Raw genomic sequence first — 24,209 nt, forward strand, 5'->3', positions numbered from 1 at the left:
CAACACCTCTTCAACTGGGCCTGCAACTGGTACGTTGACCATGTCCACAGCATCCACTATTCCAGCTGCACTTACCACCACCCAAGCAGCAGTTAGGCCACAGAGGCCACAACAGCAAACCTCAATGGGCAGTTTTGTTACAAGGCCAATGGATCCGTTGAGACAGAGTAAACTGGATGAGGCTCTGGTCAGAATGATTGCTTGTGATTTCCAGCCCTTTTCTGTGGTTGAGGACAAAGGATTCAGGGAATATTCAAAGCTCCTGGACCCATCATACAGCCTGCCCAGTAGAAAAACAATTTCAACAAATGTTCTACCAATGATGTATCAGAAATTAAGAACTGAGATCTTGGACAAAATCAAGTCTTCCACAGCTGTATGTCTCACAACAGACTGCTGGACCTCAGTGACTTGTCATTTCATGGAGGATTTTCAAATGACCTCAAATCTCCTGGACTGTTTTGTCATGACAGAAAGACACACGGCTGACAATCTTGCAAGGGAGCTGACCAGGGTGTGTGAAGAATGGGGTGTAAAGGACAAAATTGTAGCCTGTGTCACAGACAATGCTGCCAACATTGTGTCAGCTGTGAGAGAGCTTCACTGGGACCACATTCCCTGTTTTGCCCATGTTCTGAACCTTATTGTCAGAGCTGCCCTGAAGATGGTCCAAAGCATAGTGCAAAAGGTCAAAGCCATTGTGGAGTTCTTTCACAGGAGCACAGTGGCTTCTGTTACGACCCCCGGGTGGTCTAGGGGTGAGGGCCATAGACATATGGGCAGAAACCGGTCGTGTGGCAAAAGGTACAGATTTATTGGCAAACAGGTAGGCAGACAGGTAACAAAACAAACAAAAGGAGGGTGGATGAGGGTGCTGTGAAAAATGACAACCACAGTCAAATAAAAGAGGTCCCCACAAGGAGGACTATGCCCATCTACACGTTCAAACAAAAGATAAGTTCGTACTAAAGAAAACACAAAGAGCACAGCACCCACTACACCTATGTGACTAACAGAGACCAACTGTGTGTTGTGAATCAGTATTAACTCTTGCCCTACTACAAAAACCCACACAAAATCAAAGGTACTGGAGCCACAAACTGGCTAGGAGCTAACCGTTTACACTCTAACACAGCACGTCAAAGTTATACACCGCAGGCACTCAGGAGGCACACAAGTCAATGGGCTGTGGCAAGCTGCCGCGAGCCACCTGTGGTCTCTCCTTTTGAGCAGGATGTGCAGCTGAGGTGGTGACGTGCCATTGGGTGCGCTGGAACAGGGTGGACCAATGGGTGGAGCTGAAGTGAGCCTGACGGAGCTCCCCAGAAACCAGGAAGTAGGCGGGGCTTCAGTCCGCAGACCGCACAGCCTACTTGGCACAGGCAAAACAAAGACAGAAATACAGACAGACCACGGTGACAGCCGTGACACCCCCCCCCCCCCCATAAACACAAACTCCCCGGTTCTGGAATGTGACAGTCTGGACCCAAACACATGGCGAGTGTACTAGGTGTGCAGTCGAGATAAGGCATCTGCAATAATGTTCTCTGGACCTTTCTTATGCCGTATCTCCAGGTTGTATTCCTGTGCCATTAAGGCCCACTGCATTAGTCTCTGGTTATGGTTGTACATACGAGCCAAGAACACAAGTGGGTTGTGGTCAGTGTAAACCACCACCGGCAGAGAGCTGGAACCCACATAGACCTCAAAATGCTGTAAGGCCAACAACAAAGCCAGGGTCTCTTTTCGATGGTCGAATAGTTAAGCTGATGGCGGTTATACTTCTTCGAAATGTAGCATACAGGATGGTCTATACCCTCTACGTCCTCCTGCAGGAGTACGGCACCAGCTCCCAGAGCGCTGGCGTCCACCTCCATCTTAAATGACTTGGAAAAGTCTGGGGCAGCCAGGACGGGAGCGTGGCAGAGGAGGTACTTAGCACTATCGAACGCGACTTGACACTCTGGGGTCCACACAAAGTCAACTTTAGGGCTAAGCAACCTGGTTAACGGTTCGACCACAGACGAGAAGTTCCTACAGAGAAGCTCAAGGCCACACAGCAACAGATGGGACAGGAGCAATTACGTCTAAAGCAGGATGTGGTCACAAGGTGGAATTCAACATTCTACATGTTGAAAAGAATTCTAGAGGTCAAAGATCCTGTCATCTCCACCCTGGCACTTGTGAATGCGTCTCTGCCAACATTGTCCCTAGAGGAATGGGAAATTATTAAAGAAACCGTGGATATTGTCAAGCCCTTTGAGGAGGTCACAACTGAAGTGAGCGCTGAGAGGTATGTAGATTAACCCTTTAAGTGATTAACACCTATTTTAAATCAAGATTGCAAACTTAATTTCTCCTTAATGATGCATATTTTTTGTTACCCTTTTTTCATAAACAGGTATATATTGGGTTTTTAATAATACATTGTATTAATTACTTTAAATAATTGTTCATTTCTTTAGGTATGTGACTGCCTCCAAAGTAATTTTAATGGCCAGAGGCCTTCAGAGGATTGTTGCCCGCAATCAAAGGAACCCCTCCATTCATAAACCTGTAAACGACCTCGTGGACAGCCTGATGACAGAAATGTTGAAGAGGTTCAGTAAAGTGTTGAGAAGCTTGCTGATGCTACCTGCTTGGACCCGAGGTTCAAAAAGCAAGCCTTTGTCAACAGCAAAGCAGCAGACGAGGCAGTGAAGAGGATTACATCAGCTGCAGCACATGTCAACCCCCTCCATAGTGAGGAAAAGGATCTAGATTCTGCTACATGGGCCAGGTTTTGGGAGGACTTTGATGAGAGGGTTGCAAGCTTGAGGCCTTCTACTACCACACAAACGGTCTCTACTGATGTCATGATGGAGATGCGGGCTTACCTCGCTGAGCCACTTTTACCCCGCACATCAAACCCTCTGGCATGGTGGATGAAGTGTTCACCAGTTTACAAAAGCCTCTGTGAGGTCATGAATACAAGACTGTGCATCGTGGCCACATCCGTGCCTTCTGAGAGAGTTTTTTCCAAAACGGGTCAGATCATTTCTGATCGAAGAAACAGGCTCAGCCCATCCAAGGTGCGGGAGCTTGTTTTCTTAAATGCAAACCTGCCTTAGAGCAGGCCCTAGACTGCAGTTTTGTTACAGAAGGTTCCTTTGGTGTTTAGTGTGATTTAATTACTGTTAATTGTATTTCTCTGTGGATGTATAGTGTGATTTAACTTAATTTTTATTTAACCTTATTTATGTCTATTGATATAGTTTTGTTACAAAGCACAACATACGGTTGTATACTGTTTTCTATAATGTAAAGTGTCTTATTATATGCAGCGAGTAAAATATTGATAAATGTAGCATGGTGCAATATTGATTTTGGGTTACAATAAAAACATTTTACATCATGATTATTTTGGGATTTCATTCAAAGGGACACACTAACTTCTAGATGGCTTGCGAGTCACCGAGTGCAAAACTGTGGGGGGGGGGGGGAGGCGAGGAAGAGCCATGGTTTCCTTGGAGACAGCCATGACTGACAGCTGTACTTCAAAGCCAGATCCACCCTTTTTTGGCACCAACATGAAGTGCAGAAGGGCCTACATGCGTAACCTGATCTCTTTTAATTGGTGTGAACTTACTGCACTTACTCGGACAATGTCACCCAAAGTTCACAGACCTAATTCAAGTGTCTTAAACTGAATTTTCCATATAATAAAATACCATTTTACTTGAATTGCTTACTTGAATGTGTGGCAGATCATATTTTTTAAAGAAAAATACAGTACAACGTGAAGGTTTGTAAGGATTTAAATGATAATTTATTATCACAGTGGCATTTAATTATCACATCAAACACTTACTAAACTGTAAATGTAAAGTGAAAATAACAAAACTGATCACTATGACTTGTGACCAATATAATTCACGTCTTTCTATACTAAAAACAGCGGTCACGCAAAAGGGAATGAGGTAACAGTTTTCTCGACAAAAAATGCAGGTCACGTGAACAACGATCCAAAGCTCGTACATAGACCTAGTTGGCCAACGAACGAATCCTTTCAGTTCCTTCTGTGCTGAGCCTATGCAGGTCACGTGAACAACGATCCAAAGACCCTTACTCGGCAGACGAACAAATTGCTGATCCGAAGACACGGTCGGGAGGCGATTCGGTCGTCGGCCGAGTAAGTTGTTCGTTGTTCACGTGACCTGCATAGGCTCAGCACTGGTAGCGAGAGGAAACTGAAAGGTTCACTTTAAGACGCGAACGATATTTGTTTACAAGCAAGGTGTAACCACGCAATCTTTATTGAGAAAATACCAATGCCCCCCCACCCCCCAAACATCAGCCGAAATGTTTCTACATCCCCTGTGTTGTGCTTCACGGTGGCTCCGTCGATCGATACCGGACTCCGCGCTCCAGCTGGCGGGCTTCCAGCTGCTCGGAGCGGACCGCGACACGGAGCTCGCCGGTAAGACAGAGTGTGCTTCTACTCAACATGTGCAACGACCTATCACTAGGATTTGTTTTATCATTAACTGCAAACCGTTTACCCCCCGTGATTTCGCTTCTTTCATCCTGGTCGGTGTTTGTTCACATGCCGCCGCCGGGCTACGTGCAGGAGGCACAGCGGACACTCGCCGACCCGATTCGGCGTTTGGAGCGGACCAACCCGGATAAACCTCCGCCATGAACTTCCGAAGTACAAACAGCTTATGAAATGCCCTACATGAGAATAGCAGTGCTTGCATTGGACGGATTTAGGCTAGTGAATTGGCTATTTGGCCGTGGAATTGACCCTACCCTACCCCCCCCGTTGAAATGAACGAATGACCCGAAAAAAGATTCGGTCTTTTTACTGAACAAGAACCGAGTCAGTAAAAAGATCCGAACCTCACATCACTACTTCTGACTCAACCTAGCCTTTTCTTGGCCAGCTGGTGTCTGTACTGATCCTGTTATTCAGCGCAATCATCTTCCGTCGAAAACTCAAGACACACCTCTTTAGACTCTACCTTGACTAAAACACTAGCAAACCGTAGCACTAACAAAGGGTAGCACTTAAATTGTACTTATAATGGCACTTTTCTAAGACATGTTTTGAAACTGCTTATTTGATGAAAATTGTACTTTCTTGTTACTTGTTCTTCTGAGTTTGTATCTCTATGTGGTAAGTCACTTTGGATAAAAGAGTCAGCTAAATGACATGTAATGTAATGCAATAGTACAGCTGAAATACTAACACACTTCTGCCACCATGCAAAATCAGCTGCAGTCTGTCTGTCAAAAGGCATATAAGCGGAGACCATGTGTCAGAACTATCTCCCCCACTTTAAATAGATCTACTTGGTATGTTAGCTGCAGCTGCTTGTGTAGATCTACCATGGTGTGACCCATATGGGCCTTAAAGGCCAGTGCCAATATTAGATTTTAGATTTAAGCTGCTTATAGACAGAACTGTAAGCTGAGTTTAAATATATTATCCTTAAATGTTGTACATTACGTGCCAAAAATATATAAATGTCATCCAGTGTTTTGTTTGTGATGTTGAAGCTTTGAATGCTATTAGAACCACATAATTGGTTTGATCTCCTGAAGTAAAAGCTTTGCACTTTTTTGCTAGTTGTATTATGTCTGAATAAAGTTTTTCCTTGCCAAAGTAGATATATTTTCTCAGGAAGTCATCAAACCAATAAGTGAGTATTCATATCTGATGTATAGACAAACCTGTGAACTATATGGTCTAATTCTAGCATTCCTCTCTCTCTCCTCCTCTGCTCCCCCCTGGTTAGCTCCTTACTTTCTTCCTCTGCTCTCCCCTTTGCTTTCTACACTTTAACTCCCCCCCCTCACTTGGTCTTCAATCCTCTCTGCTTGTCTTCTGCTTAGTCTATTTGTTTTTAGATTCAGGGCTTTTTCCTCCTTTCTATATTTTCATTTCCAATTTACAAACTGTGTTTTCCACTTCTAGTTTTTCCACAAATTCTCTAATAAACCCTACTTTCATCATGGCTGAGAAAAGATGTTCCCTAACGAGAGGAAAGAGAAAAGAAGAATTGTCCACTGAAAAGACCATGGATGTACAAAAAGTAAAGAATGAAGAAGGGCATGCACAGGATAACGCAGATGTCCCTTTATCAGAGGTCGATTCCTCCAACGGTGCAGTAGCTGGCAGTGAGAAGGCAGGTTTTCAGGTTGAGCCAATGGAACTACCTGCTTTTGAAATCATCAAAGGGTAGGTTCACATCAATACGTATGGTTCACAAAACAGAGTAAATGATGAGCAGTTACCTCATTATAAATCCGCTATATTTTTATTTTGAAAAGATTGTATGCTCAGTGTTGAGAGAATATTAAGATCCCACATCTGAAGCAATCAGAGTTGATTTTTCCTTTCCATGCTGGAAAGGAAAATTTATTCCTGAAAACTTTCCAATGAAATTATTGTTTTTTGCAGTTATGACAATGTTATAACAAGTCTGTCTCACAGTGTTTTCTTAACAGAATTCTATTTTACGTTACATGTCATTTAGCTTACGCTCTTTTCCAAAGTGACTCACAGTAGATTTTAACCCATGGTTTACATTTTACAGGGGGAGCAATTAGGGGTTAGGTGTCTTGCTCAGGGACACTCCTTGTGGTTCCCAGCGGACTCCACACGCCACCGTTGCACATTTCCATAAAACATATCATCTCTTACACCTTATGTTGACCCCAAAACGGCACAACACATAACCCACTTTTAAAATATTTTAGAATTATATTTGTAAATTTGACTTAATTAACTCTAAAACGTGACCAGTGACTAATTTAGCTAACTATTTAAAGAGATATGAAATATATTATATTGAAATGCATTCTTATGCTGCGTTTACACCAAAAGCCAGAGGTGGGACAAAGTCATTGTTATGCAAGTCACAAGTAAGTCTCAAGCCGTTGCCCTCGAGTCCCGAGTCAAGTCGAGTCAAAGATGAGGCAAGTCCCAAGTCGAGTCAAAAGTCAAAGCCAACAAGTCTCAAGTCGAGTCCAAAGTCTTACCATTTTAGTTTAGAGTCATTTCAAGTCCTCTTATTATAGTGGTGACGGGGAACCCTGGGTGATGGTGCGCTGCCTCACAGACCTAGACTACGAAGGGAAGGGTAATGGTGGATCGACTGTGACTGTGTTATAATACTTTAAAACGGACGTTGACATAATGTTGGCGAGGATTTCCATCGGAGTCTGAATCCGGGTTCAAAAATTCCGATTTTTGTAAGCATGAACGAGCTGTCTCGTTGATACGGTAAAATGGTCTGCAGTGATTGGATGTCGTGCAGGCAGCATACACATTTTTTTGACAGATGCAGATAAACAGCAGCGCGGCGGTGTGAAAATGTTTTCCCCCAGTTTTCATGGGAAGTAGCAAGTCTTCTCGAGTCAAAAGGCTCGAGTCCAAGTCGAGTTGCAAGTCTTTGTACGTTTTGTCGAGTCGAGTCTGAAGTCATCAAATTCATGACTCGAGTCTGACTCGAGTCCAAGTCACATGACTCGAGTCCACACCTCTGCCAAAAGCTAAGCAAATTATTTGCACGAGTAGATTCCATGCAAAGTCAATGCACAGACGATCGTGGGAAAGCAGGTGGAATTTGGAATTGTATGTATTTTATTACTCCATTTCTATTTTTTCAGTTAGTTTCTGCAGCAAAAGTAATTTTTGTGTTAAGCCTGGCTCGAGGCTTTCAAATTATTATTATATTAACTATCTGTTCCATGAATTGTTTGTGTGGTTTGTGCAGATTTACATACAGATAATAAATAAATATCTTTGTAATGATCACTGTATCAGGTTTTTGCTTGTTAAACCTTTTTTTATTTTATTTAATGCATCATTGAATACAAAATCCAACCCTAAATGACATAAATTAGTTAATCCAAGACAGGGTAATATTTGAACGGGCCCCGGGGCACCTTTTTCTTAATAAGTTGGGTTCTGAGGTTAGAAAGTTTAAGAACCCAATTTAGCTGACTCTTCATCCAAAGCGACTTACAATAAGTGCATTTCAAGTATTAACTGCAACAAGTACAACAGTATTTATATTGGTTAGTTAAATTAAATAATTGAATTAGTTAATTATAACTTCATAACAAACTATGTAACAATCATAGAAATGACAACAGTCACCTACAAGTAGGAGGTCAACAGGCAGTAAATGGCTCTTTATAAAGTTTTACCGTGAAACAATACATTTTCCTGTTTGATGCAACAGAATACAAGGTTGTTACCTGTCTCTATCCACAACTAAAGTCACTCACAAAGACACATACGCATCTAATCTAATGATCAGTCTCCTATTGGTTATTTAAGAATTTGAAACTGACATGGTTATGTTTCTTTCATTCATTCTGTTTTTACACAGGGACCGAATTGAACCTTTTTCCTTCAAGTTCCAGTTCAAGAATGTGGAATACTCCTCGGGACGCAACAAGACCTTGTTGTGTTACCTTGTAGATAAAGGGAACACAACTGATGGGCTGATGAGGGGCTATCTGGAGGATGAGCATACGGGGTCTCATGCTGAGGAGGCTTTCTTCATACAGTGCCTTCCAAACTATGACCCTTCAGTCAGATACACAGTCACCTGGTACATACCTCTTAATCGTTTTTGTGCTTTCAGATGTCAGATCAAATTAGAGGCAGTCATCATGAACAAATAAAACGACTTGTAGAAAGCTTAAAGCCTGGGCTTCAAAGCCAAAAAATCAGTTTGAACATGCTTCAAACACTATTTAAACAATCATTACACAATTTATGAAATTTCATATGCAAATTTTGCACAAACTGGACAAACTGTACACATCGGTCAAAAGCTAGATGCTAACAAAGGAACCGCAAGCACATTTTACCCTGATTATGGCAATTTCCGTAACATTTTTCTTAGACAAACCTTTCCAAAGTTATGGGAAAACCAAGAGGCCCGAATCACATTATCACTTTCAATCATAAATGCTCCTTCCTCATTATTTCCAGTATTTTTCAAATTATGAAAGCTCAGTGGACATGCTGTGCGTCCAGATAAACCTTGTAGTTGCAAAGATATGCTAGTTTAGTGTTTGGATGCAATTTTGAGCAGAGGCCAAAAAAAAATGCCTGTGTCATGGAAAATGTAGCTAATTTAGCTAATTAAAAGATTACTTATTTTCAGTCTGGATATTCATTTTTGAGCTGTGATTCACACAAAAAGATGCTTTTGTGCTCAAGTAAACCTAACATGAATTGTCAAGCTTTGGTCAAAAGCAAAACTTTCTAAGCTAAACTACAGTGCCAAAGTAAATGACTCATCATTCCTAGTAAATAAGGTTATGGTTGAGAGTCATAAATAATTATTTCTCAAGGCAGCCACTTTCCGATGGGAATATTTAAAAAAGATGCGCTGACTCAGTGTCTCAGTTGAGATTACTCCGCTTGGCCACTATACTAATGCTGATTTGAGCATGAACCCACGTAAATGTAAAATTGTGCCTTTAGCAACATAATTTACAGAAAAATGAGTTCTATGGACATATAATAAATGAAAAACCTTAAACACCAACCCCACTTATCAAATAACTGCCCTAATGAATTAACTAATCACAAAGTTGTATATGATGTCACATATCCTATTAAACACACACACTCATACAGTGATAGTGAGAGATTTATGCAAATTAAAATAAAAAAAACTTCATTCTGTTTATTTCAGGTATGTGTCTTCCAGCCCATGCTCTGCTTGTGCAGCAAAAATATCTGAAGTGTTGAAGGCCAGGAAAAACATTAAACTGAGCATCTTTGCTGCACGGCTGTTTGAGTGGGAGGAAACTGATATCCAGGCCGGACTGAAGGCCCTGCACACTGCAGGTTGTAAGCTGAGGGTTATGAAGCCTCTGGACTTCTCCTATACTTGGGATACATTTGTGGAGAATGAAGATGAACCTCTTAACCTATGGGAGGACTGCAAAGAAAACTATGAGTACTACCAGGGGAAGCTGGCAGACATTCTACAGTAACCATAGTAAGTGTGATACTATCAGTTAGTGAGAGTTGAAACATGCAAAAATGGTAATTTTAACCAATAAATACTCCAATGTTCTCTTTACTAGTTCATGACATCCTTACTGTGTCAGATTGTCTAAAAATAATAGACTCAAGTCATCACTTAACACAGTAGAGGTGTGGTGGTCTGAAAACCTAAATTACATTGTGTGTCTCAGCAACTGGCTTGGTGCAGAAAAGTAAGAAAATGTAAAGTTGGACGAAAGGATTAAAAAACTGGAAAGTTAATTTTGTCTCTCTTTACAGACTATAAAGTCCTTTTTTTGTGCTAAACCACTTAACCTCACTCTTACTGCTGAACATGTGCTGCATTATGCTGTTCCTTGATAAAAGACACATGTCATCTAAAAACCAACAGATTATATTGTTTTGATAACATTACATTAAAGTAGAAGCAGAATTCAGCCGAACAACTTATCTCGTTCTGGGAGATTTATTTGTCAGATCACAGGTCAAGTAACAGCACTGTGTCTGCAAAGGCAGGAGCAATTCTTCCGGCCCGCAGGTCGGAAGAACAACTAACTAAAATCAGGAAGAAGCAGGTTCTTCCCCCACCACACAAGACCCAGTCACATACGATTTAAGGGTCTTCTAATCGTAATGTAAACAAAACGACCAAAGTGTGTGTGTGTTGTATGGTGCTTGGTGTGTCCTTAACTCCCTCCTTGTCAGACTTGTGTCTGACCTTGAAATCTTTAGCAAAACAGGGCAATGATTCTCTAACTTAGCACTAAGAAAAAGCTTTTGATTATCAGGTTTCAAAGTCAAAGTTCAATCTGTGGCGTTGAGGGTAAAAAAACCTGCAGTACATGTCATGTCTGCTCCAAATGACTCATCTGTCATAACATCCTATCTTGAAAAAAAAATCACATTTAGAATCATAATAAGAGCGCTCCCTACTTAGCAGTTGACAATGGGGCGGATCTGCCCTCATCTACACCAGATCCGCCCTAGAGTCAAATTTGATTTTTGCTGTGCACCGCCTACAAATCTCTAACGTCAAACAGCAGACACAATTTGGAAGCACACATGGAATGCACGTTTACCTGAATTTAAATACAGCAGGCAGCTAACACACTGCCTAAATTCAGGACCCATGTTTTATATGCCGTGGGAGATGCCGAAACTGTAAATAAATGCACTATTTGCCGTACCCTCGGAAATGTGTGCTTTTGCCCTGAAGTCCTTGGCACACATCTACATTACCTTCCCTGGCCACAGAAGAATGTGTTACACCAAAAAGGATTTCCACAGTCTGTACACATGCAACATCCTCTGTTAAGGCACTTACCAGCCTGCAAAATGGTTTATCTTGACTTGTTGCCAGGATCTTTGATGTCCAGTCATGTTTGTTCAGATTTTTGATACATTTCCAGAGGAGGTTTAATTCCCTTTGCTCAGTTTTGAAACAATCATATTAAGGCAATCAAAACAAAGTGTACAACTTGCCTAGTAAGGAGATATTTGTAAATCCTTCAGCATTCAGTCAGTCCGCGATTGTCTGCTTTTTCTCTTTGTTTAGTTACAGCTGCGTATTCCATTTTTTGCGTATGATATGCTTCACTTCTTCATACATTTCATTATAAGTTGCTGCTCAGCGGGTCAGAAATATGCTGCGCACGGCGTATTCTCCATTTCTACATCAGTAAATCTGTGATCGATATCGTGGTCTACTTAAGAAAGCCACGGACGTGCACTTATCCGAGATATTTGCTCCTGGATCGACTTAGCGCCTCCTTCTTAGTCTCGGAAAAACGTGCAACCGATTAAGCCGCGATGAGCAGGTCACACTAAGTCAAGTGGAGCTTTATCACTTAGCCCAGATTTCTTAATTCTACTTTTGTGCAATACCCCCCAGGTAAGCTCTTTCCTATACCGGGTGTTACGACCACAATGTGAAACAATAACTTTACAACAACCATTTTCAACAGTCAAAGTAAAGTTCAAAATCAAGTGTTTATTACAGGACAACTGACACACATGTGGTGGAGTTAGGGACAATATAGTTGTGCCAAATAATCAAAATTAACAAACCAAAACTAGGCCTAACTAAATCTGTCTTCTGAATACAAAACAAACAAAAGGCTGACTGAGATCTATACAAACCACCGTTTACAAAACATACAGGGATTGGCACCAACCACTAAACCTAGTGTTTCTAGACATGAAAAAGACCCTACATGAAAAAGTGTACAGGGTACCCCAGACTTACCTATGCAGTCTACCTCCTTACCACAAACCAAATCATTAAATCTGGAAACAAGTGTCTTCACCATTCACAGACTTCAATACAAATGAGACCGTTTTTTGAGAGCCCAGAGTGTAACACCCAGACTGGGGATTTTGGTCATGAAGTGATTTTTCTGTGTGTCTTCTGTCAATCACCCTACCCTCTCGTTTTAGACACCGCCTACCTGTGTGCCGCCGCCCCCATGATTACAAGCCCCACTCTTATTGTTTACACCTGTGTCTCGTTCCCCTGTGTATTTAGCCCTTGCCGACGAATTGTTCTGTGCCAGTTTGTCTCTTGTTCCTCATGAGATTACCAGCCATCTTCTCCAGTGTGCCTTCCCGTGTTTCGAATCTTTTCTGTCCACCCGCAAACCTTTGCCTGCCGACTTGGATTTATCTGCGTCCTCTCTCTGATTATGCGTGTACCGAACCTCTGCCTGGATTAAATACAAGAATTGCCCCTAACTACCGTGCGTCGAGTCTGCTTTTGATTCCAGGTCCTTGTGGCCCTAGCCCCCCTGTCAGTACAAATTGGCCAACATGGAATCAGCGGACCCAGATTCCCTCCGTCAGGCTGTCGCCTCACAGGGTGTCCTCATGGGGCACCATGACCAACTTCTTCAAGATATGATGGAGTCTCTCCAAGTTCTTTCTGTGGAGGTGAACCAGCTGGGACAGCAGCTTCGTCTAGTCGCCCCTCCAGCCCCAGAGGCGGCTACTCCTCCTTTGCAATCTGCCCGATCCACCTTTTGCTCCCAGGAGCCAAATGTGCCTGCACCGGAGCGCTACGCCGGAGACCTGGGAACAAGTCTTTTTTGATGCAGCGCTCATTAATCTTTGACCAACAGCCTTATAGATACGTCACCGATAGAGCTAAGGTTGCCTTCATGATGGGCTCCATGACTGGGAGGGCGTTGGCCTGGGCTACCAGCATATGGGAGAGCCAGTCTCCTATACTCTCTTCATATCAGTGCTTCTCAGATGAAATGCGAGTTCTTGATCACCCAGTTGGCGGCAAAGACGTTGCTTCACGCCTACTTTCTCTAAGACAGGGGTCCCGCAGCATGGCAGAGTTCGCAATCGACTTCAGAACCATAGCACAAGGGTCCGGGTGGTCCGATGCGTCACTCCAGGTTTTTTTTCTCAAAGGACTTAACCCAGTGAGGGAGGAGTTAGCATTGAGGGATGATTCTGAGAGTCTTGAGGCCTTAACCGCCCTTGCTGTAGGGTTAGAGAGCGGCCTAGGTGAGTTTAAGAGAGAGACCTAGCCGCCTGTTTAACTTGCCAGCCTCCCGCTCACCCCCTCCCCCGCCCACTAGGAGACCTGGCACAGGTCTCAACTGGAAGCCATTCCACAGCGATCCCACTACTGACTCGCATGCTAGACACCAGACTTCTCCCGATCGCCCTGCACTCCACCACTCAGCCGAGGAACCCATGCAACTCGGGAGGACCAGGTTGACCCCCGAGGAGCGGCAGCGTTGCCTGCGGGACTGTAGATGCATCTACTGTGGCCAGAGGGGCCACCTCATTGCCTCCTGTCCACTTAAAGATCAGGCTCACCAGTGAGGAGGACGTCACTGGTGAGCCTTACCACACTGTCCGTAGGTCCGCCTCGGGCCTTCCCAGAGTTTCCAACTCCTCTCAAACCACCTTTCTCAGTCAGACAGTGCTGGTGGATTCGGGTTCGGACGCCAACCTGATGGACAGCGGATTGGTGCGCAGACTGGGATTAGAGAGGCATCCTCTTCCGAAGTCCCTGGAAGCTAGTGCCCTCGATGGGCGCCTACTCTGTCGAGTCACTCACCACACATCCCCTGTGCAGTTAACCTTCCCGGACCACCACACAGAGACCATTCGCTTCCATGTGTTCCAGTCCTCGCAACACCCCATCATTCTGGGCTTTCCCTGGCTGTCCCAACACAACCCCCATATGGACTGGTCTTCGGGGACAGTGATTGCATGGAGGAGGGAGTGTTCGACGCAATGTTTTTCCACGACACCGTCTCAAACCATTCCACTACCTGCGCCGCAACCGCTGTCGCCATTGGACTCAGACTACCCGGACCTTTCCAGGGTACCGGCATGTTACCACGATCTTAAGGAGGTATTTAATAAGGCCCAAGCCACCTCTCTGCCTCCACATCGGGAGTATGATTGCGCCATTGGTCATCTCCTCCTACAGGGAGAATTCATTCCCTGTCTGCACCGGAGACACAGGCTATGAAGGATTACGTAACCTCCTCGTTGGCGGCGGGCCTGATCAGACCTTCATCATCCCCAGCGGGTGCAGAGGTTTTCTTTTTCAGCAGGAAGGACAAGACTCTGCGCCCCTGTATCGATTACAGGGGATTAAAGAACAGGTACCCTCTTCCCTTTATTTCGTCAGCATTCGATTTGCTACAAGGGGCCAAGATCTTTACTAAACTCGACTTAAGAAATGCCTGTCATCTGGTCAGAATTAGGGAGGGGGACGAATCGAAGACTTTCAACACTCCCAGGGGGCATTACGAGTATCTGGTGATGCCTTTCGGACTAACTAATGCTCCAGCTGTTTTTCAGGCTCTGGCGAATGACGTCCTCCGAAACCTACTCTACATCTCTGTGTTCGTATATCTGGATGACATTTGGATCTTTCCGACGAAGTGACCCACCGGGTGCATGTCAGGCAGGTTCTCCAGCGCCTCCTTGACCATCAACTGTTTGTGAAGGCTAAAAAGTGAGTTTCACATATCTACCGTTTCATTCCTGAGGTTCGTTGTGTCGGAGGGCAAGGTGCAAATGGAGCCAGGAAAGGTGGAGGCTGTCACAGGCTGGCCCACTCCCAGTGGTTGCCGCCGCACCTGGGACCGAGCCTGCCAGGCCCTCCTCAAGAGCTCTGCACGGTTGAAGAGGACGGCGAATCGGCGACGGACCCCAGCCCCTAACTATCGGGTCAGCGAGAGAGTGTGGTTATCTACGCGTGACCTGCCCATTCGTGTGGAGTCCTGCAAGTTGGCGCCAAGGTTTGTTGGCCCCTTCCCCATCTCCAAGGTGATCAACCCTGTGGCCATGAGGCTTAAACTCCCTAGACCTATGAGAGTGCATCCCACGTTTCATGTAGCCCGGTTAAAGCCAGCCAAGGAGAGCCAATTGGTCCCTGCCACCAAAGCCCCACCAACCCCCAGACTCATTGATGGCGGACCAACCTACACCGTTAAGCGGCTCTTGGCAGTCAGACACCGCGGCCGGGGCCTCCAGTATCTGGTAGATTGGGAGGGATACGGGCCAGAGGAGAGGTCGTGGGAACCAGCCCGCAAAATATTGGGCCCTAACCTCGTCAGGGACTTCCACCTCAAGTTCCCTGATGAGCCTGGGCCGTCTGGTGCCGGCCTTAGGAGGGGGGGTACTGCAAGCCCCAGACTGGGGATTATGGTCATGAAGTGATTTTTGTGTGTCTTCTGTCAATCACCCTTCCCTCTCGTTTCAGACACCGCCTACCTGTGTGCCGCCGCCCCCATGATTACAAGCCCCACCCTTATTGTTTACACCTGTGTCTCGTTGCCCTGTGTATTTAGCCCTTGCCGACCAATCGTTCTGTGCCAGTTTGTCTCTTGTACCCCATGAGCTTACCAGCGATCTTCTGCAGTGTGCCTTCCCGTGTTTCGAACCTTTTCTGTCCACCCGCAAACCTTTGCCTGCCGACTTGGATTTATCTGCCTCCTCTCTCTGATTACCCGTGTACCGAACCTCTGCCTGGATTAAATACAAGAATTGCCCCTAACTACCGTGCGTCGAGTCTGCTTTTGATTGTGGTCCTAGCCCCCCTGTCAGAGTGTGCCTCTTTTGTGGGCAGCCCCAACAGCGATTGGCTGGATCAAACAAATGTGAGCCACTCAGCAGCTGGCAAACTGGTGGACTCCAATCACCTCCATTTATGCTGGGTCCTGGAAGCACCTGCAAGACAAGGGGGAGGCAGAACAACACAGGCCTGTCTGGCCCTGCTGGCACGTAACACCGGGTGTATTCTTTTTTGGTCATAGTGCAAAAATTTGGATTTAGAGGGGATGGTGGCCTAGAGATGCATAATTAGGGTCCTCGCTACGACTAGTCCTAGAGGAACCTATTGTATTTCAAGGAATTATTATTATTATTCTCACAAACCGCAGCCCTTTTTGGGACCTTTATCATATTCAAAAAGTTGTTAAATATGGCATAGATATTTGGAATGTTAAAACATTTAATCATTTTGGGTCTCACGTTTAGGTATAAAGAAATGTCTCTATAGCGCCCTCTAGAAATTTGAAAAAGACCACACTAGGCCAGTTTCCCCCCGATGTCCAATCAACTTGAAGGTTGGCACACAGGTGCTCTTCGACTATGAAGATTTGTGTCTTTATTATGCAAACCAAAAGAGAGCAAATTTCTCGCATTGCAAGCAAAAATGAAGTTTGTAAGTAAAAATATATAAACTGAGAAAGAATTATTCATTAGTTTTGCTTATGAAACTATTGTTTTTGGTGTCAAAACAAAAGCTTTTGGTCTCGGAAAATAAACCTTTGGTCTCGGATCAAAATGATTTGCTCTTAGATTTCTTTTCGGGGCTGACGCCGCTGAATGAACCAGGAGTTTCTATTGGTGGATCGACTGGGCACTCGGCATCTGTTCCACCATTAAACTCTTAACGTGAAGCGACACGGAGGTAAGCAGACTTTGCTGTGGATTTGGATTTGGGTAGTTGCTCGTTGTTGTTTTCGTCTCTCCTCCTCCCCTTCCCTGTTTCCCCTTGCAGGCGCACCTGCACTCAATCACAATCACCCCCTCTATAAGATCTGGCCCGCTCAACAAGCCGGCGCCAGGCTTGGAGGGCTAGACGTAAGCGAGAGGTTGCAAGCGGCGAGTTCACGGTTTGGGCTGTTTTGAGGCACATAAACAGCGAGAGGAAGGCTGGAACACAAAGTGTATACTTGTTGGGTGTGGGTGAGTTAAATCGAGTAGGAAGTGGGGTGGGATAGTATCGGCCGACGGCCTGTATAGGTCCGGTAGCGGTACTATCTTATACACCCACAGCCTCTGATCGAATTTAAAAACTTAAATGGAGCTGCTACATGGGAGACAAGAGGAGGATTGTATGGATTATAGTGGAATGGAGGAGAATGGAAGTGACGAGAGGAGGGAAAGTGATTGGGAAGAGGTAGGGAAAGTGCGTAGGGAAAAGGAGGTTAGTCGTAAAAGAAAGAAGAAAAAGATTGTACTAGTTAAAATGGGACGGAAAGTGAAGAAGATAAAAGGAAAGCTCCTAAAGCAGGAATGCTTAATGTAGTAGTACGACTTGAGGGAGAAGGAGTTAAAAGAATGGACCCACTTAAGTTAACTAAGATAATAAGAGAAAAAGTAGGAGAGGTGACGTATGCAAGAATTCAGGGAGATGGAAATCTACTTTTAGGATGTAATAATGAAGAGCAAATGGAAAAAGCAAAGAAGATGAAGTAGGAAAAATAAAAATAGAAAAAGTAGTAAGAGTGGGGGAGAAAAGAAGTTGAGGAAGTAAGGGAGTGATATATGGAATCCCACTTACTGTGAATATGAAAGAGTTGGTGGAGAATCTGAAATTGAAGAATAGATCAGTCAAAAGTGCAGTAAGAATGACAAGGGGAATGGAAACAGTCTGTGTTGATTGAGTTTGAAACAAAGGATGTACCAAAAGAGGTACACTGTGGATTTATGAGATACAGCATAAGGGAGTATGTGCCTAAACCATTGAGATGCTATAACTGTCAAGAATTTGGGCACATGGCTAATGTCTGTAAAGGAAAGAGAAGGTGTGCTAGATGCACTGGGGATCATGAATATGGAAAGTGTGGAGAAGTAAGACCAAAGTGTTGTAACTGTGGAGGGGAGCATAGTGTGGCATTTTGGGGATGTGAAGTGATAAAAAAGAAGTAAAAGTACAACAGATAAAACACAAGGAAACATTTCTTATGCTGAAGCTGTGACTGGAAAAGGAAAAGAAGAATCAGAGCGAAGAAGTTGGAAAAAGGGTAGTACGAGAAGATCATCAAGAAAAGGAGAAATGGGAAGAGAAGAAGAAAATAGTGACATTCATAGCAGGGGTGATAAATGCTACGACTGAAGTTAAGTCTAAAACTGAAAGAATTCAGATTATTGTTAAAGCAGCAATACACCATTTAGATATGGCCTAATTTGGAGTTTATAATATATGAATACATATCAGTTAGACAAGACAGGGAAAATGGTGGTGGAGGGGGATGTATTACATTTATAAGGCAAGGGATTCCGTATAGGGTGTTAGGTATAGGTAAGGAGCAAGAATATGTAGTAGTAGGAACGTGGGGGGATTTATTAGTGTGTCACGAAAGTATGATTGATGTAATGACCTTTTCACAATATTTTATATCTATATTGTGTGATAGTAAATCAAGTTTCAGTATTGTGATTTACATTTTTTATTTTCCTATAAGTAAATGGTTATACTGTACACATGACATCTGGGGTGTAACGCTCAATCCTGGGAGAAGGTTTTCAGTCTTTTCTTCTCTTAACAGATTTCTTCCTATTTTCCCCCATTTTGGAGGGTTTTTGTAGGGAGTTTTTGTTCTGTGACAGGCCGAGCTTTGTGAGCGATGTCCGGATGTACATGTTCATCATATTTGATGTGGTAAATATCAGATGGTAAATGTTTTAGAGTAGGCATCCTAAATTGATGCTTAGTGTGTGTTTATTATGTAATCAAAAGAGTGGAATGTAATGGCAAAAATATATGTAACTCTGCTTACATATGCTTCATTGCAAGTGCTGAGATAGCAAAGGCCATGGTATAAGAGCTGAAGTGTTCCACACTGATAAATGTCCCCAGCGGCCTAGCTGTAGAGACTAAACAAAGTAGGTCATATGTGTATAACCAGATTTGTTTTCAAGTGTTGGGAGGGTGAGGCCATGGTCAAAGAATGTCTTACATGGATTAGATGTCCCCAGTATCCTGGCTGTAGATACTCAACAAGGTGGTCAAGGTTTCTGTTGACGCCACCGATAACTGAACTTAGGTATAAGAACTGCCTCGTTCTGTTAGGGGGCAAGGAGGTTCATGACAGTCTGCAGAGCACGTAGCTGTTGTGACCTTTCTTCCCTTGCAAGGAAATAAACGGAGAAAGACATATTTGACTCAGAGCCTTTGTTTCTTACTTTATGATTGTCTGCGCAAAATCTTCCACCACAGTAGACATTAAGTACAGAGTTCTAACTTGAATAGTACATGTCTGCACTTTAAAGAAAGAATGAACTAGGTCACGGGTAAAATAGGTTTCCTCAGGGTGGTTGGTGTTGACCTTAGTGATGGGGTGAGAAACTCTGCCATCCCTGAGGAGTTTGGTGCAGAGCCACTGCTCCATTGTGTTGAAAGGAGCCAGTTAACGTGGTTTAAGCATCTGGTAAGTATGCCCGCTGGGCGCCTCCCTAGCGCGGTCTCCCCCAGTCAGAGCTGGTAGATATGGCGGGGAAAGGGAAGTTTTGGGCCCCCTGCAGGAACTGTTACCCCCACGATCCGACCCGGATAAGCAGTTAATGATGAATGAATAAATGGATGAATGAATGTCTGCACATTTAATTCAACATGTGCAGTAAGATTTTGATGAGTAAGTATGGTGATCAAAATGAAAGTGTAACAAGGTGGTTTAATAAGTAACTGTGGAAGAAGGGCATAATGACTCTCTGTGTCTTTCCGGAAAGAGCTGGGTTTATTTGAGTATGCGCTGCTCCAATAAATCTCTTTGAATTTAAGGATCTGGATCTGTTGTGTACGTGTGTTACTGAGAATTCCTGGTCGGTGAGAGTGTGTGGCGCCTCACCAAGAGTCAGATAGATGAAGTAAGTTTGAAAATATTTAAAGTTTTAAAATCCACCCCAACTTTCCTTCTCATATTTTTTCTGGCAGAGATCATGAGGTTTCCAGTAACCTACGTGTTGCACACACATTCTGGCCTTCGGCCAAATCTACCTGCCAAACAAGTATGTTGACCTAGTAGGAGGAGATCAGAGCTCCGTTCACCGTACTAAGGTGTGGGTGTGTTTGCACACAATGTATACCTTTTTTTAGTACTGTGCTTAATTAATAGATTAAACTATTGCAGTAAATGATTGTCAAGTGTGTTGGGAGTGCTCTCAATTTAGTTGGATTAGCAATGACGGAAATAAAATATCTAATGTACAACTGCTGTAGTCCTCAATTTTGAGACCAAGCATAATATAGATGGCTTCTGTTTGGATGGCTTCCTTTAACTCTTGTAGGTCCATAGTTATTTATATTTCCGGTTTATGTAGTGTTCACATTGTACAATTTTGTGTAAACATGAATTAACTAGACAGAGAGCTACAATCATGGATGGGATAGTTTTATCTTCCAGGCTGTGTCATCAAAACCCACGGGGGACATCACATTTCTGGGACCTGCAGCGGAGATTTTACAACTGTGGTTACTACAATATGTTGAATTATGTTACTTTAAACATGAATAATCAATATCCATGTTACATGGAAGCAGACCATAATCTACCTTTAAGTTGTACTTAGGCTGGTTAGAGAGAGTTCACAATATAATTCCAGTGACACAATTCTAAATGAACCAAAGAAAATGGGCAAACATTGCAAACAGGCTGGGTGAGAAAGCAACCCTGAGAACTCATTTGGAAATATGGCAAGAAGTGTTTGTTAATAAAGTGAAAACTTTTTTTCTTGCTTTATTAACATTATGCCCAATTCCCTGGTCCACGCTAACACAACATTTTACATGTTTTTAAAAGAGCAGTTCCACTCATAGCTGGATGTCAAACATCTTTTAAAAGGCACCAACCAAGGTGGTTAACAGGTTTATTCATTTCACCCAAATGGAGCTTTTCTCTTTACCCTCTTTCACCTTCCACCCTACTGTCTTTCAAATTCCATGCTGTGACAGTTACTCAGCCGGTACAATTAAATATTGTTGTTCTTTACCGTCCGCCAGGTTCTTTGGGTCATTTCTTGGAAGAATTGGACATCCTCATGTCTAACTTCCCTGAAAATGGCCCTCCGCTCATCCTCCTGTCCGACAGAGAAGTCATCAGACCTCTTACTTACTTTCTACCTTTGCACTCTTACTCAGTCCCTCTTCTCCTACTCACAAAGCCAGCAATAACCTTGACTACATCTTCACCAGAAACTGCTCTACCGCTAACGTCACTATAACTCCCCTCCACGTCTCTGACCACTTCTTCAGATGAAGACTCTGGCTCCCATCCTACTTTTTAAAACTCTACGAACAACCAGTAAACCAGCATCTATAGAGTGCAGCTGCCTTGTATGGCAATACAGTGTTAAAAGCTTTTTAAGATAAGACGGTGCCTTACCAGCAAGTGCCTTGTAGGTTAGGACAAGTACCTTTAATTCTATTCTTGATTTAAAAGGGAGCCAGTGCAAAGAAGCTAATACATGAGTAGTATGATCCCTTTTCATAGTTCTTGTCAATACACGTGCTGTAGCATTCTGAATGAACTGGAGACTTAATAGATTTACAAGAGCAGCCTGATAAGAAAGAATTACAATAGCCCAGACTAGAAGTAACAAACACATGAACTAGTTTTCATTTTGATATTACGTTCCACGTCCCCAGCGCCAGCGCCAGCATCTGCCGCCCAGGTCTGTTCCGTCTAGACACTGTCACTGCCACGCTTGTAGCAACGCACCCGACCCCATCGGTTTCCTCCACAGGTGGTGAGCCCATTGGGGTAAGATTCTTGGGATGCTGTGTCCCTCCTTCTGGCTATGATGGACAATCAATTGAGGGACAGTGCAAGGATCATGACAGACACTAAGCAAAAATCAAGGTATTCATTTAAATGCTCAAAAGAAATGATTCACTGGCACTGCATGAATTAAATTCTGAAGCAAGCTTCTTCTCAAATGTTTTTTCCATTATTTGAGTGTCAAAGCAAACAATTAATTTTACTGCCCTTGGTATCCTCCATCTTCAGCAAATTTCCTTTGGACTACTTATTCCATTGCTGGCATCTAGTTCACCAGTGGTGTTTTTTGTAGAAGTGGATTCACATTTATATTCCTGCACAGATGACAGAGACTACAAAGCAAGCAGCCACTATTTACTTTCTATATCACTATCTTACATTCACAGATGGATCCTTGTGCAAGGAAACATTACATGGAGTAGTGGAGATATGGCGCAAAAGGGATGATCTTCTTATTGACGAGTGGCCTAGAAAGTAAGAAGGACTCTGAAACTAGACGGTGAAAGTGTTAAAGTTAATATTAATATTAATGTTCATAAAAAATGTTTTCACTTTTTTCTGCAGGACATGAACAGCCCAATAGTTTCTACTTTGCTACAGAACCATCAGATAAAAAAATGTGACAGGCCAGAATGGTGGCAGCCATCAGCGCTAAAGGAAGTTCATATACAAAAGACTAACCATTGAGATGTTATCATACTCTGTCATTTGCAACAGGCCAAACCTGTTGTACACAAAGCTGAAACCAGAAACCAGTATGCCAGTGTCAGTTGGAACAAGCAGACAAAGTTGTGTAAACCAGAAGAATCCGCATAAGTTTTTCTGCTAAATGTTGCAAATCCAACTGGTGAATGGATAGTTTGTATTTTTACAGTTACATGTATCATATAGCTGTCAAAGACAATTGCTTAATGTGCTGTCATTATATAAATATACAGTCAAACCTAACCTACACAATCTATTGACACAGAATGTCTGTTTTTTTCATACTTGTTGACCTTTACACAAATAAATGACACATGTATTTATGGCTCAATTGTTCTACTTAAAATTTGCCATTGTGCAACACTGGCATTTTCTGAAACCTTTCCAGTAAAACAGTTTTACAGGGTTTTTTTAATGGCGCCACATTGGTGAGTTTATAATATGCATAAAAATTAAGCCCTGTTTTCACAATGGTTGTTCAGATTTTGGGTTTTATCCAAAATCCTTATATCCAAAGAGGAATGGATGCCGTCCCCCTCTGGCACCTATTATTTACAGAGCACCACCTCAACAACCAGCGGCAGATGTACTACATGCGACTATATACACATTGTCACTGATCAGGTTTGGGGAAAGGGGCAGAGAAAACTACAGACATTGGTTTTGCGCAAATCATACGCTCAACAATGTCAGGATGTGCCAGAACTTTCTTCAAATAAAAAAGAGGTCATTCTTTTTGCGGCCAAGTACCAACAATTGAAAGTATGTGCTTAGCTTCAATGGCTGATGTTGAAAACCACAAACCAGGCCAGAGATCTACATGTAGTTAGAATTTTCACCAGGAAAAAGGATCACATCAAAGAGTTGACTTAAATCCCGCTGTTGGTTTATAATGCACTAAATTCTATAGGAATGAAACACATTTCTGACCTGCTATATACGCACATACACACGTACCTACCAAGCATGCACTCACCTCCACCATTGAAACTACTGACTCCACACCCCACTGTAGGGCCAAAGTCAAATAAAATCCCTTTCTGATTACTTGCTCGCGATGTCCCCTCTTTGTTGTCATGGCCCTGCAGCCTGGTTTGGGACAAACCCGGACAGTTTCCTTGTATGTTAAACATACTTGGCAAATAAATGTTTCTGATTCTGATTGCCATGTTGTTGAAATGTGCTATACAAATAAACTTGCCTCGCCCTCAGACATTTTACTTTGTCGGATTCCCACCACAAATAAAAGTTAAGTGTTGGAGGTGCACTTCTGACACTAGGGGGTCAAAAACTGTGCAGATGGTACAGAAAGATACAACAAATACACCAATTAGGCGACCCTAAATTTTTTACCATCAGTCCCAAAACAGTATGCAATTGTCAAAAATATGTTTTTATGAAAATCAATCTATCCAAGGTCGATGACATTAAAGTGTATAAAT

General features: G+C 43.2%; 2 protein-coding genes across 9 annotated transcripts; both read left to right on the forward strand.

Moving 5' to 3' along the window:
• The first annotated feature begins 1,945 nt into the window (after positions 1-1,945).
• LOC134132270 (zinc finger BED domain-containing protein 4-like) lies at positions 1,946-2,700 on the forward strand. Its single transcript, XM_062563905.1, has 2 exons — positions 1,946-2,293; positions 2,466-2,700. Exons 1-2 carry the CDS (start codon positions 2,067-2,069, stop codon positions 2,698-2,700), a joined length of 462 nt encoding a protein of 153 aa, XP_062419889.1. The 5' UTR covers positions 1,946-2,066.
• A 3,113-nt stretch (positions 2,701-5,813) lies between these two features.
• Positions 5,814-24,209, forward strand: LOC119230159 (C->U-editing enzyme APOBEC-2). Of its 8 annotated transcripts, none has more exons than XR_009956813.1 (6): positions 5,814-6,223; positions 8,385-8,609; positions 9,708-10,016; positions 16,859-22,143; positions 22,449-22,536; positions 22,627-24,209. XR_009956813.1 is itself a non-coding variant. In XM_062563937.1 (4 exons), the coding sequence occupies exons 1-3, from the start codon at positions 5,997-5,999 to the stop codon at positions 10,009-10,011; spliced, it is 756 nt and encodes a 251-aa protein (XP_062419921.1). In that variant the 5' UTR covers positions 5,814-5,996; the 3' UTR covers positions 10,012-10,016; positions 12,461-13,314. The 8 variants fall into 8 exon arrangements, 3 of the variants coding, with proteins under 3 accessions (XP_062419921.1, XP_037347088.1, XP_062419920.1); XR_009956814.1 differs by having other exon boundaries at positions 16,859-16,970; positions 17,061-22,536; XR_009956815.1 differs by lacking the exons at positions 16,859-22,143; positions 22,449-22,536; positions 22,627-24,209 and adding exons at positions 14,852-14,894; positions 15,122-15,294; positions 15,759-16,843.

This window comes from Pungitius pungitius, chromosome 8, assembly GCF_949316345.1.
Source record: "Pungitius pungitius chromosome 8, fPunPun2.1, whole genome shotgun sequence".
NCBI lineage: Eukaryota > Metazoa > Chordata > Actinopteri > Perciformes > Gasterosteidae > Pungitius > Pungitius pungitius.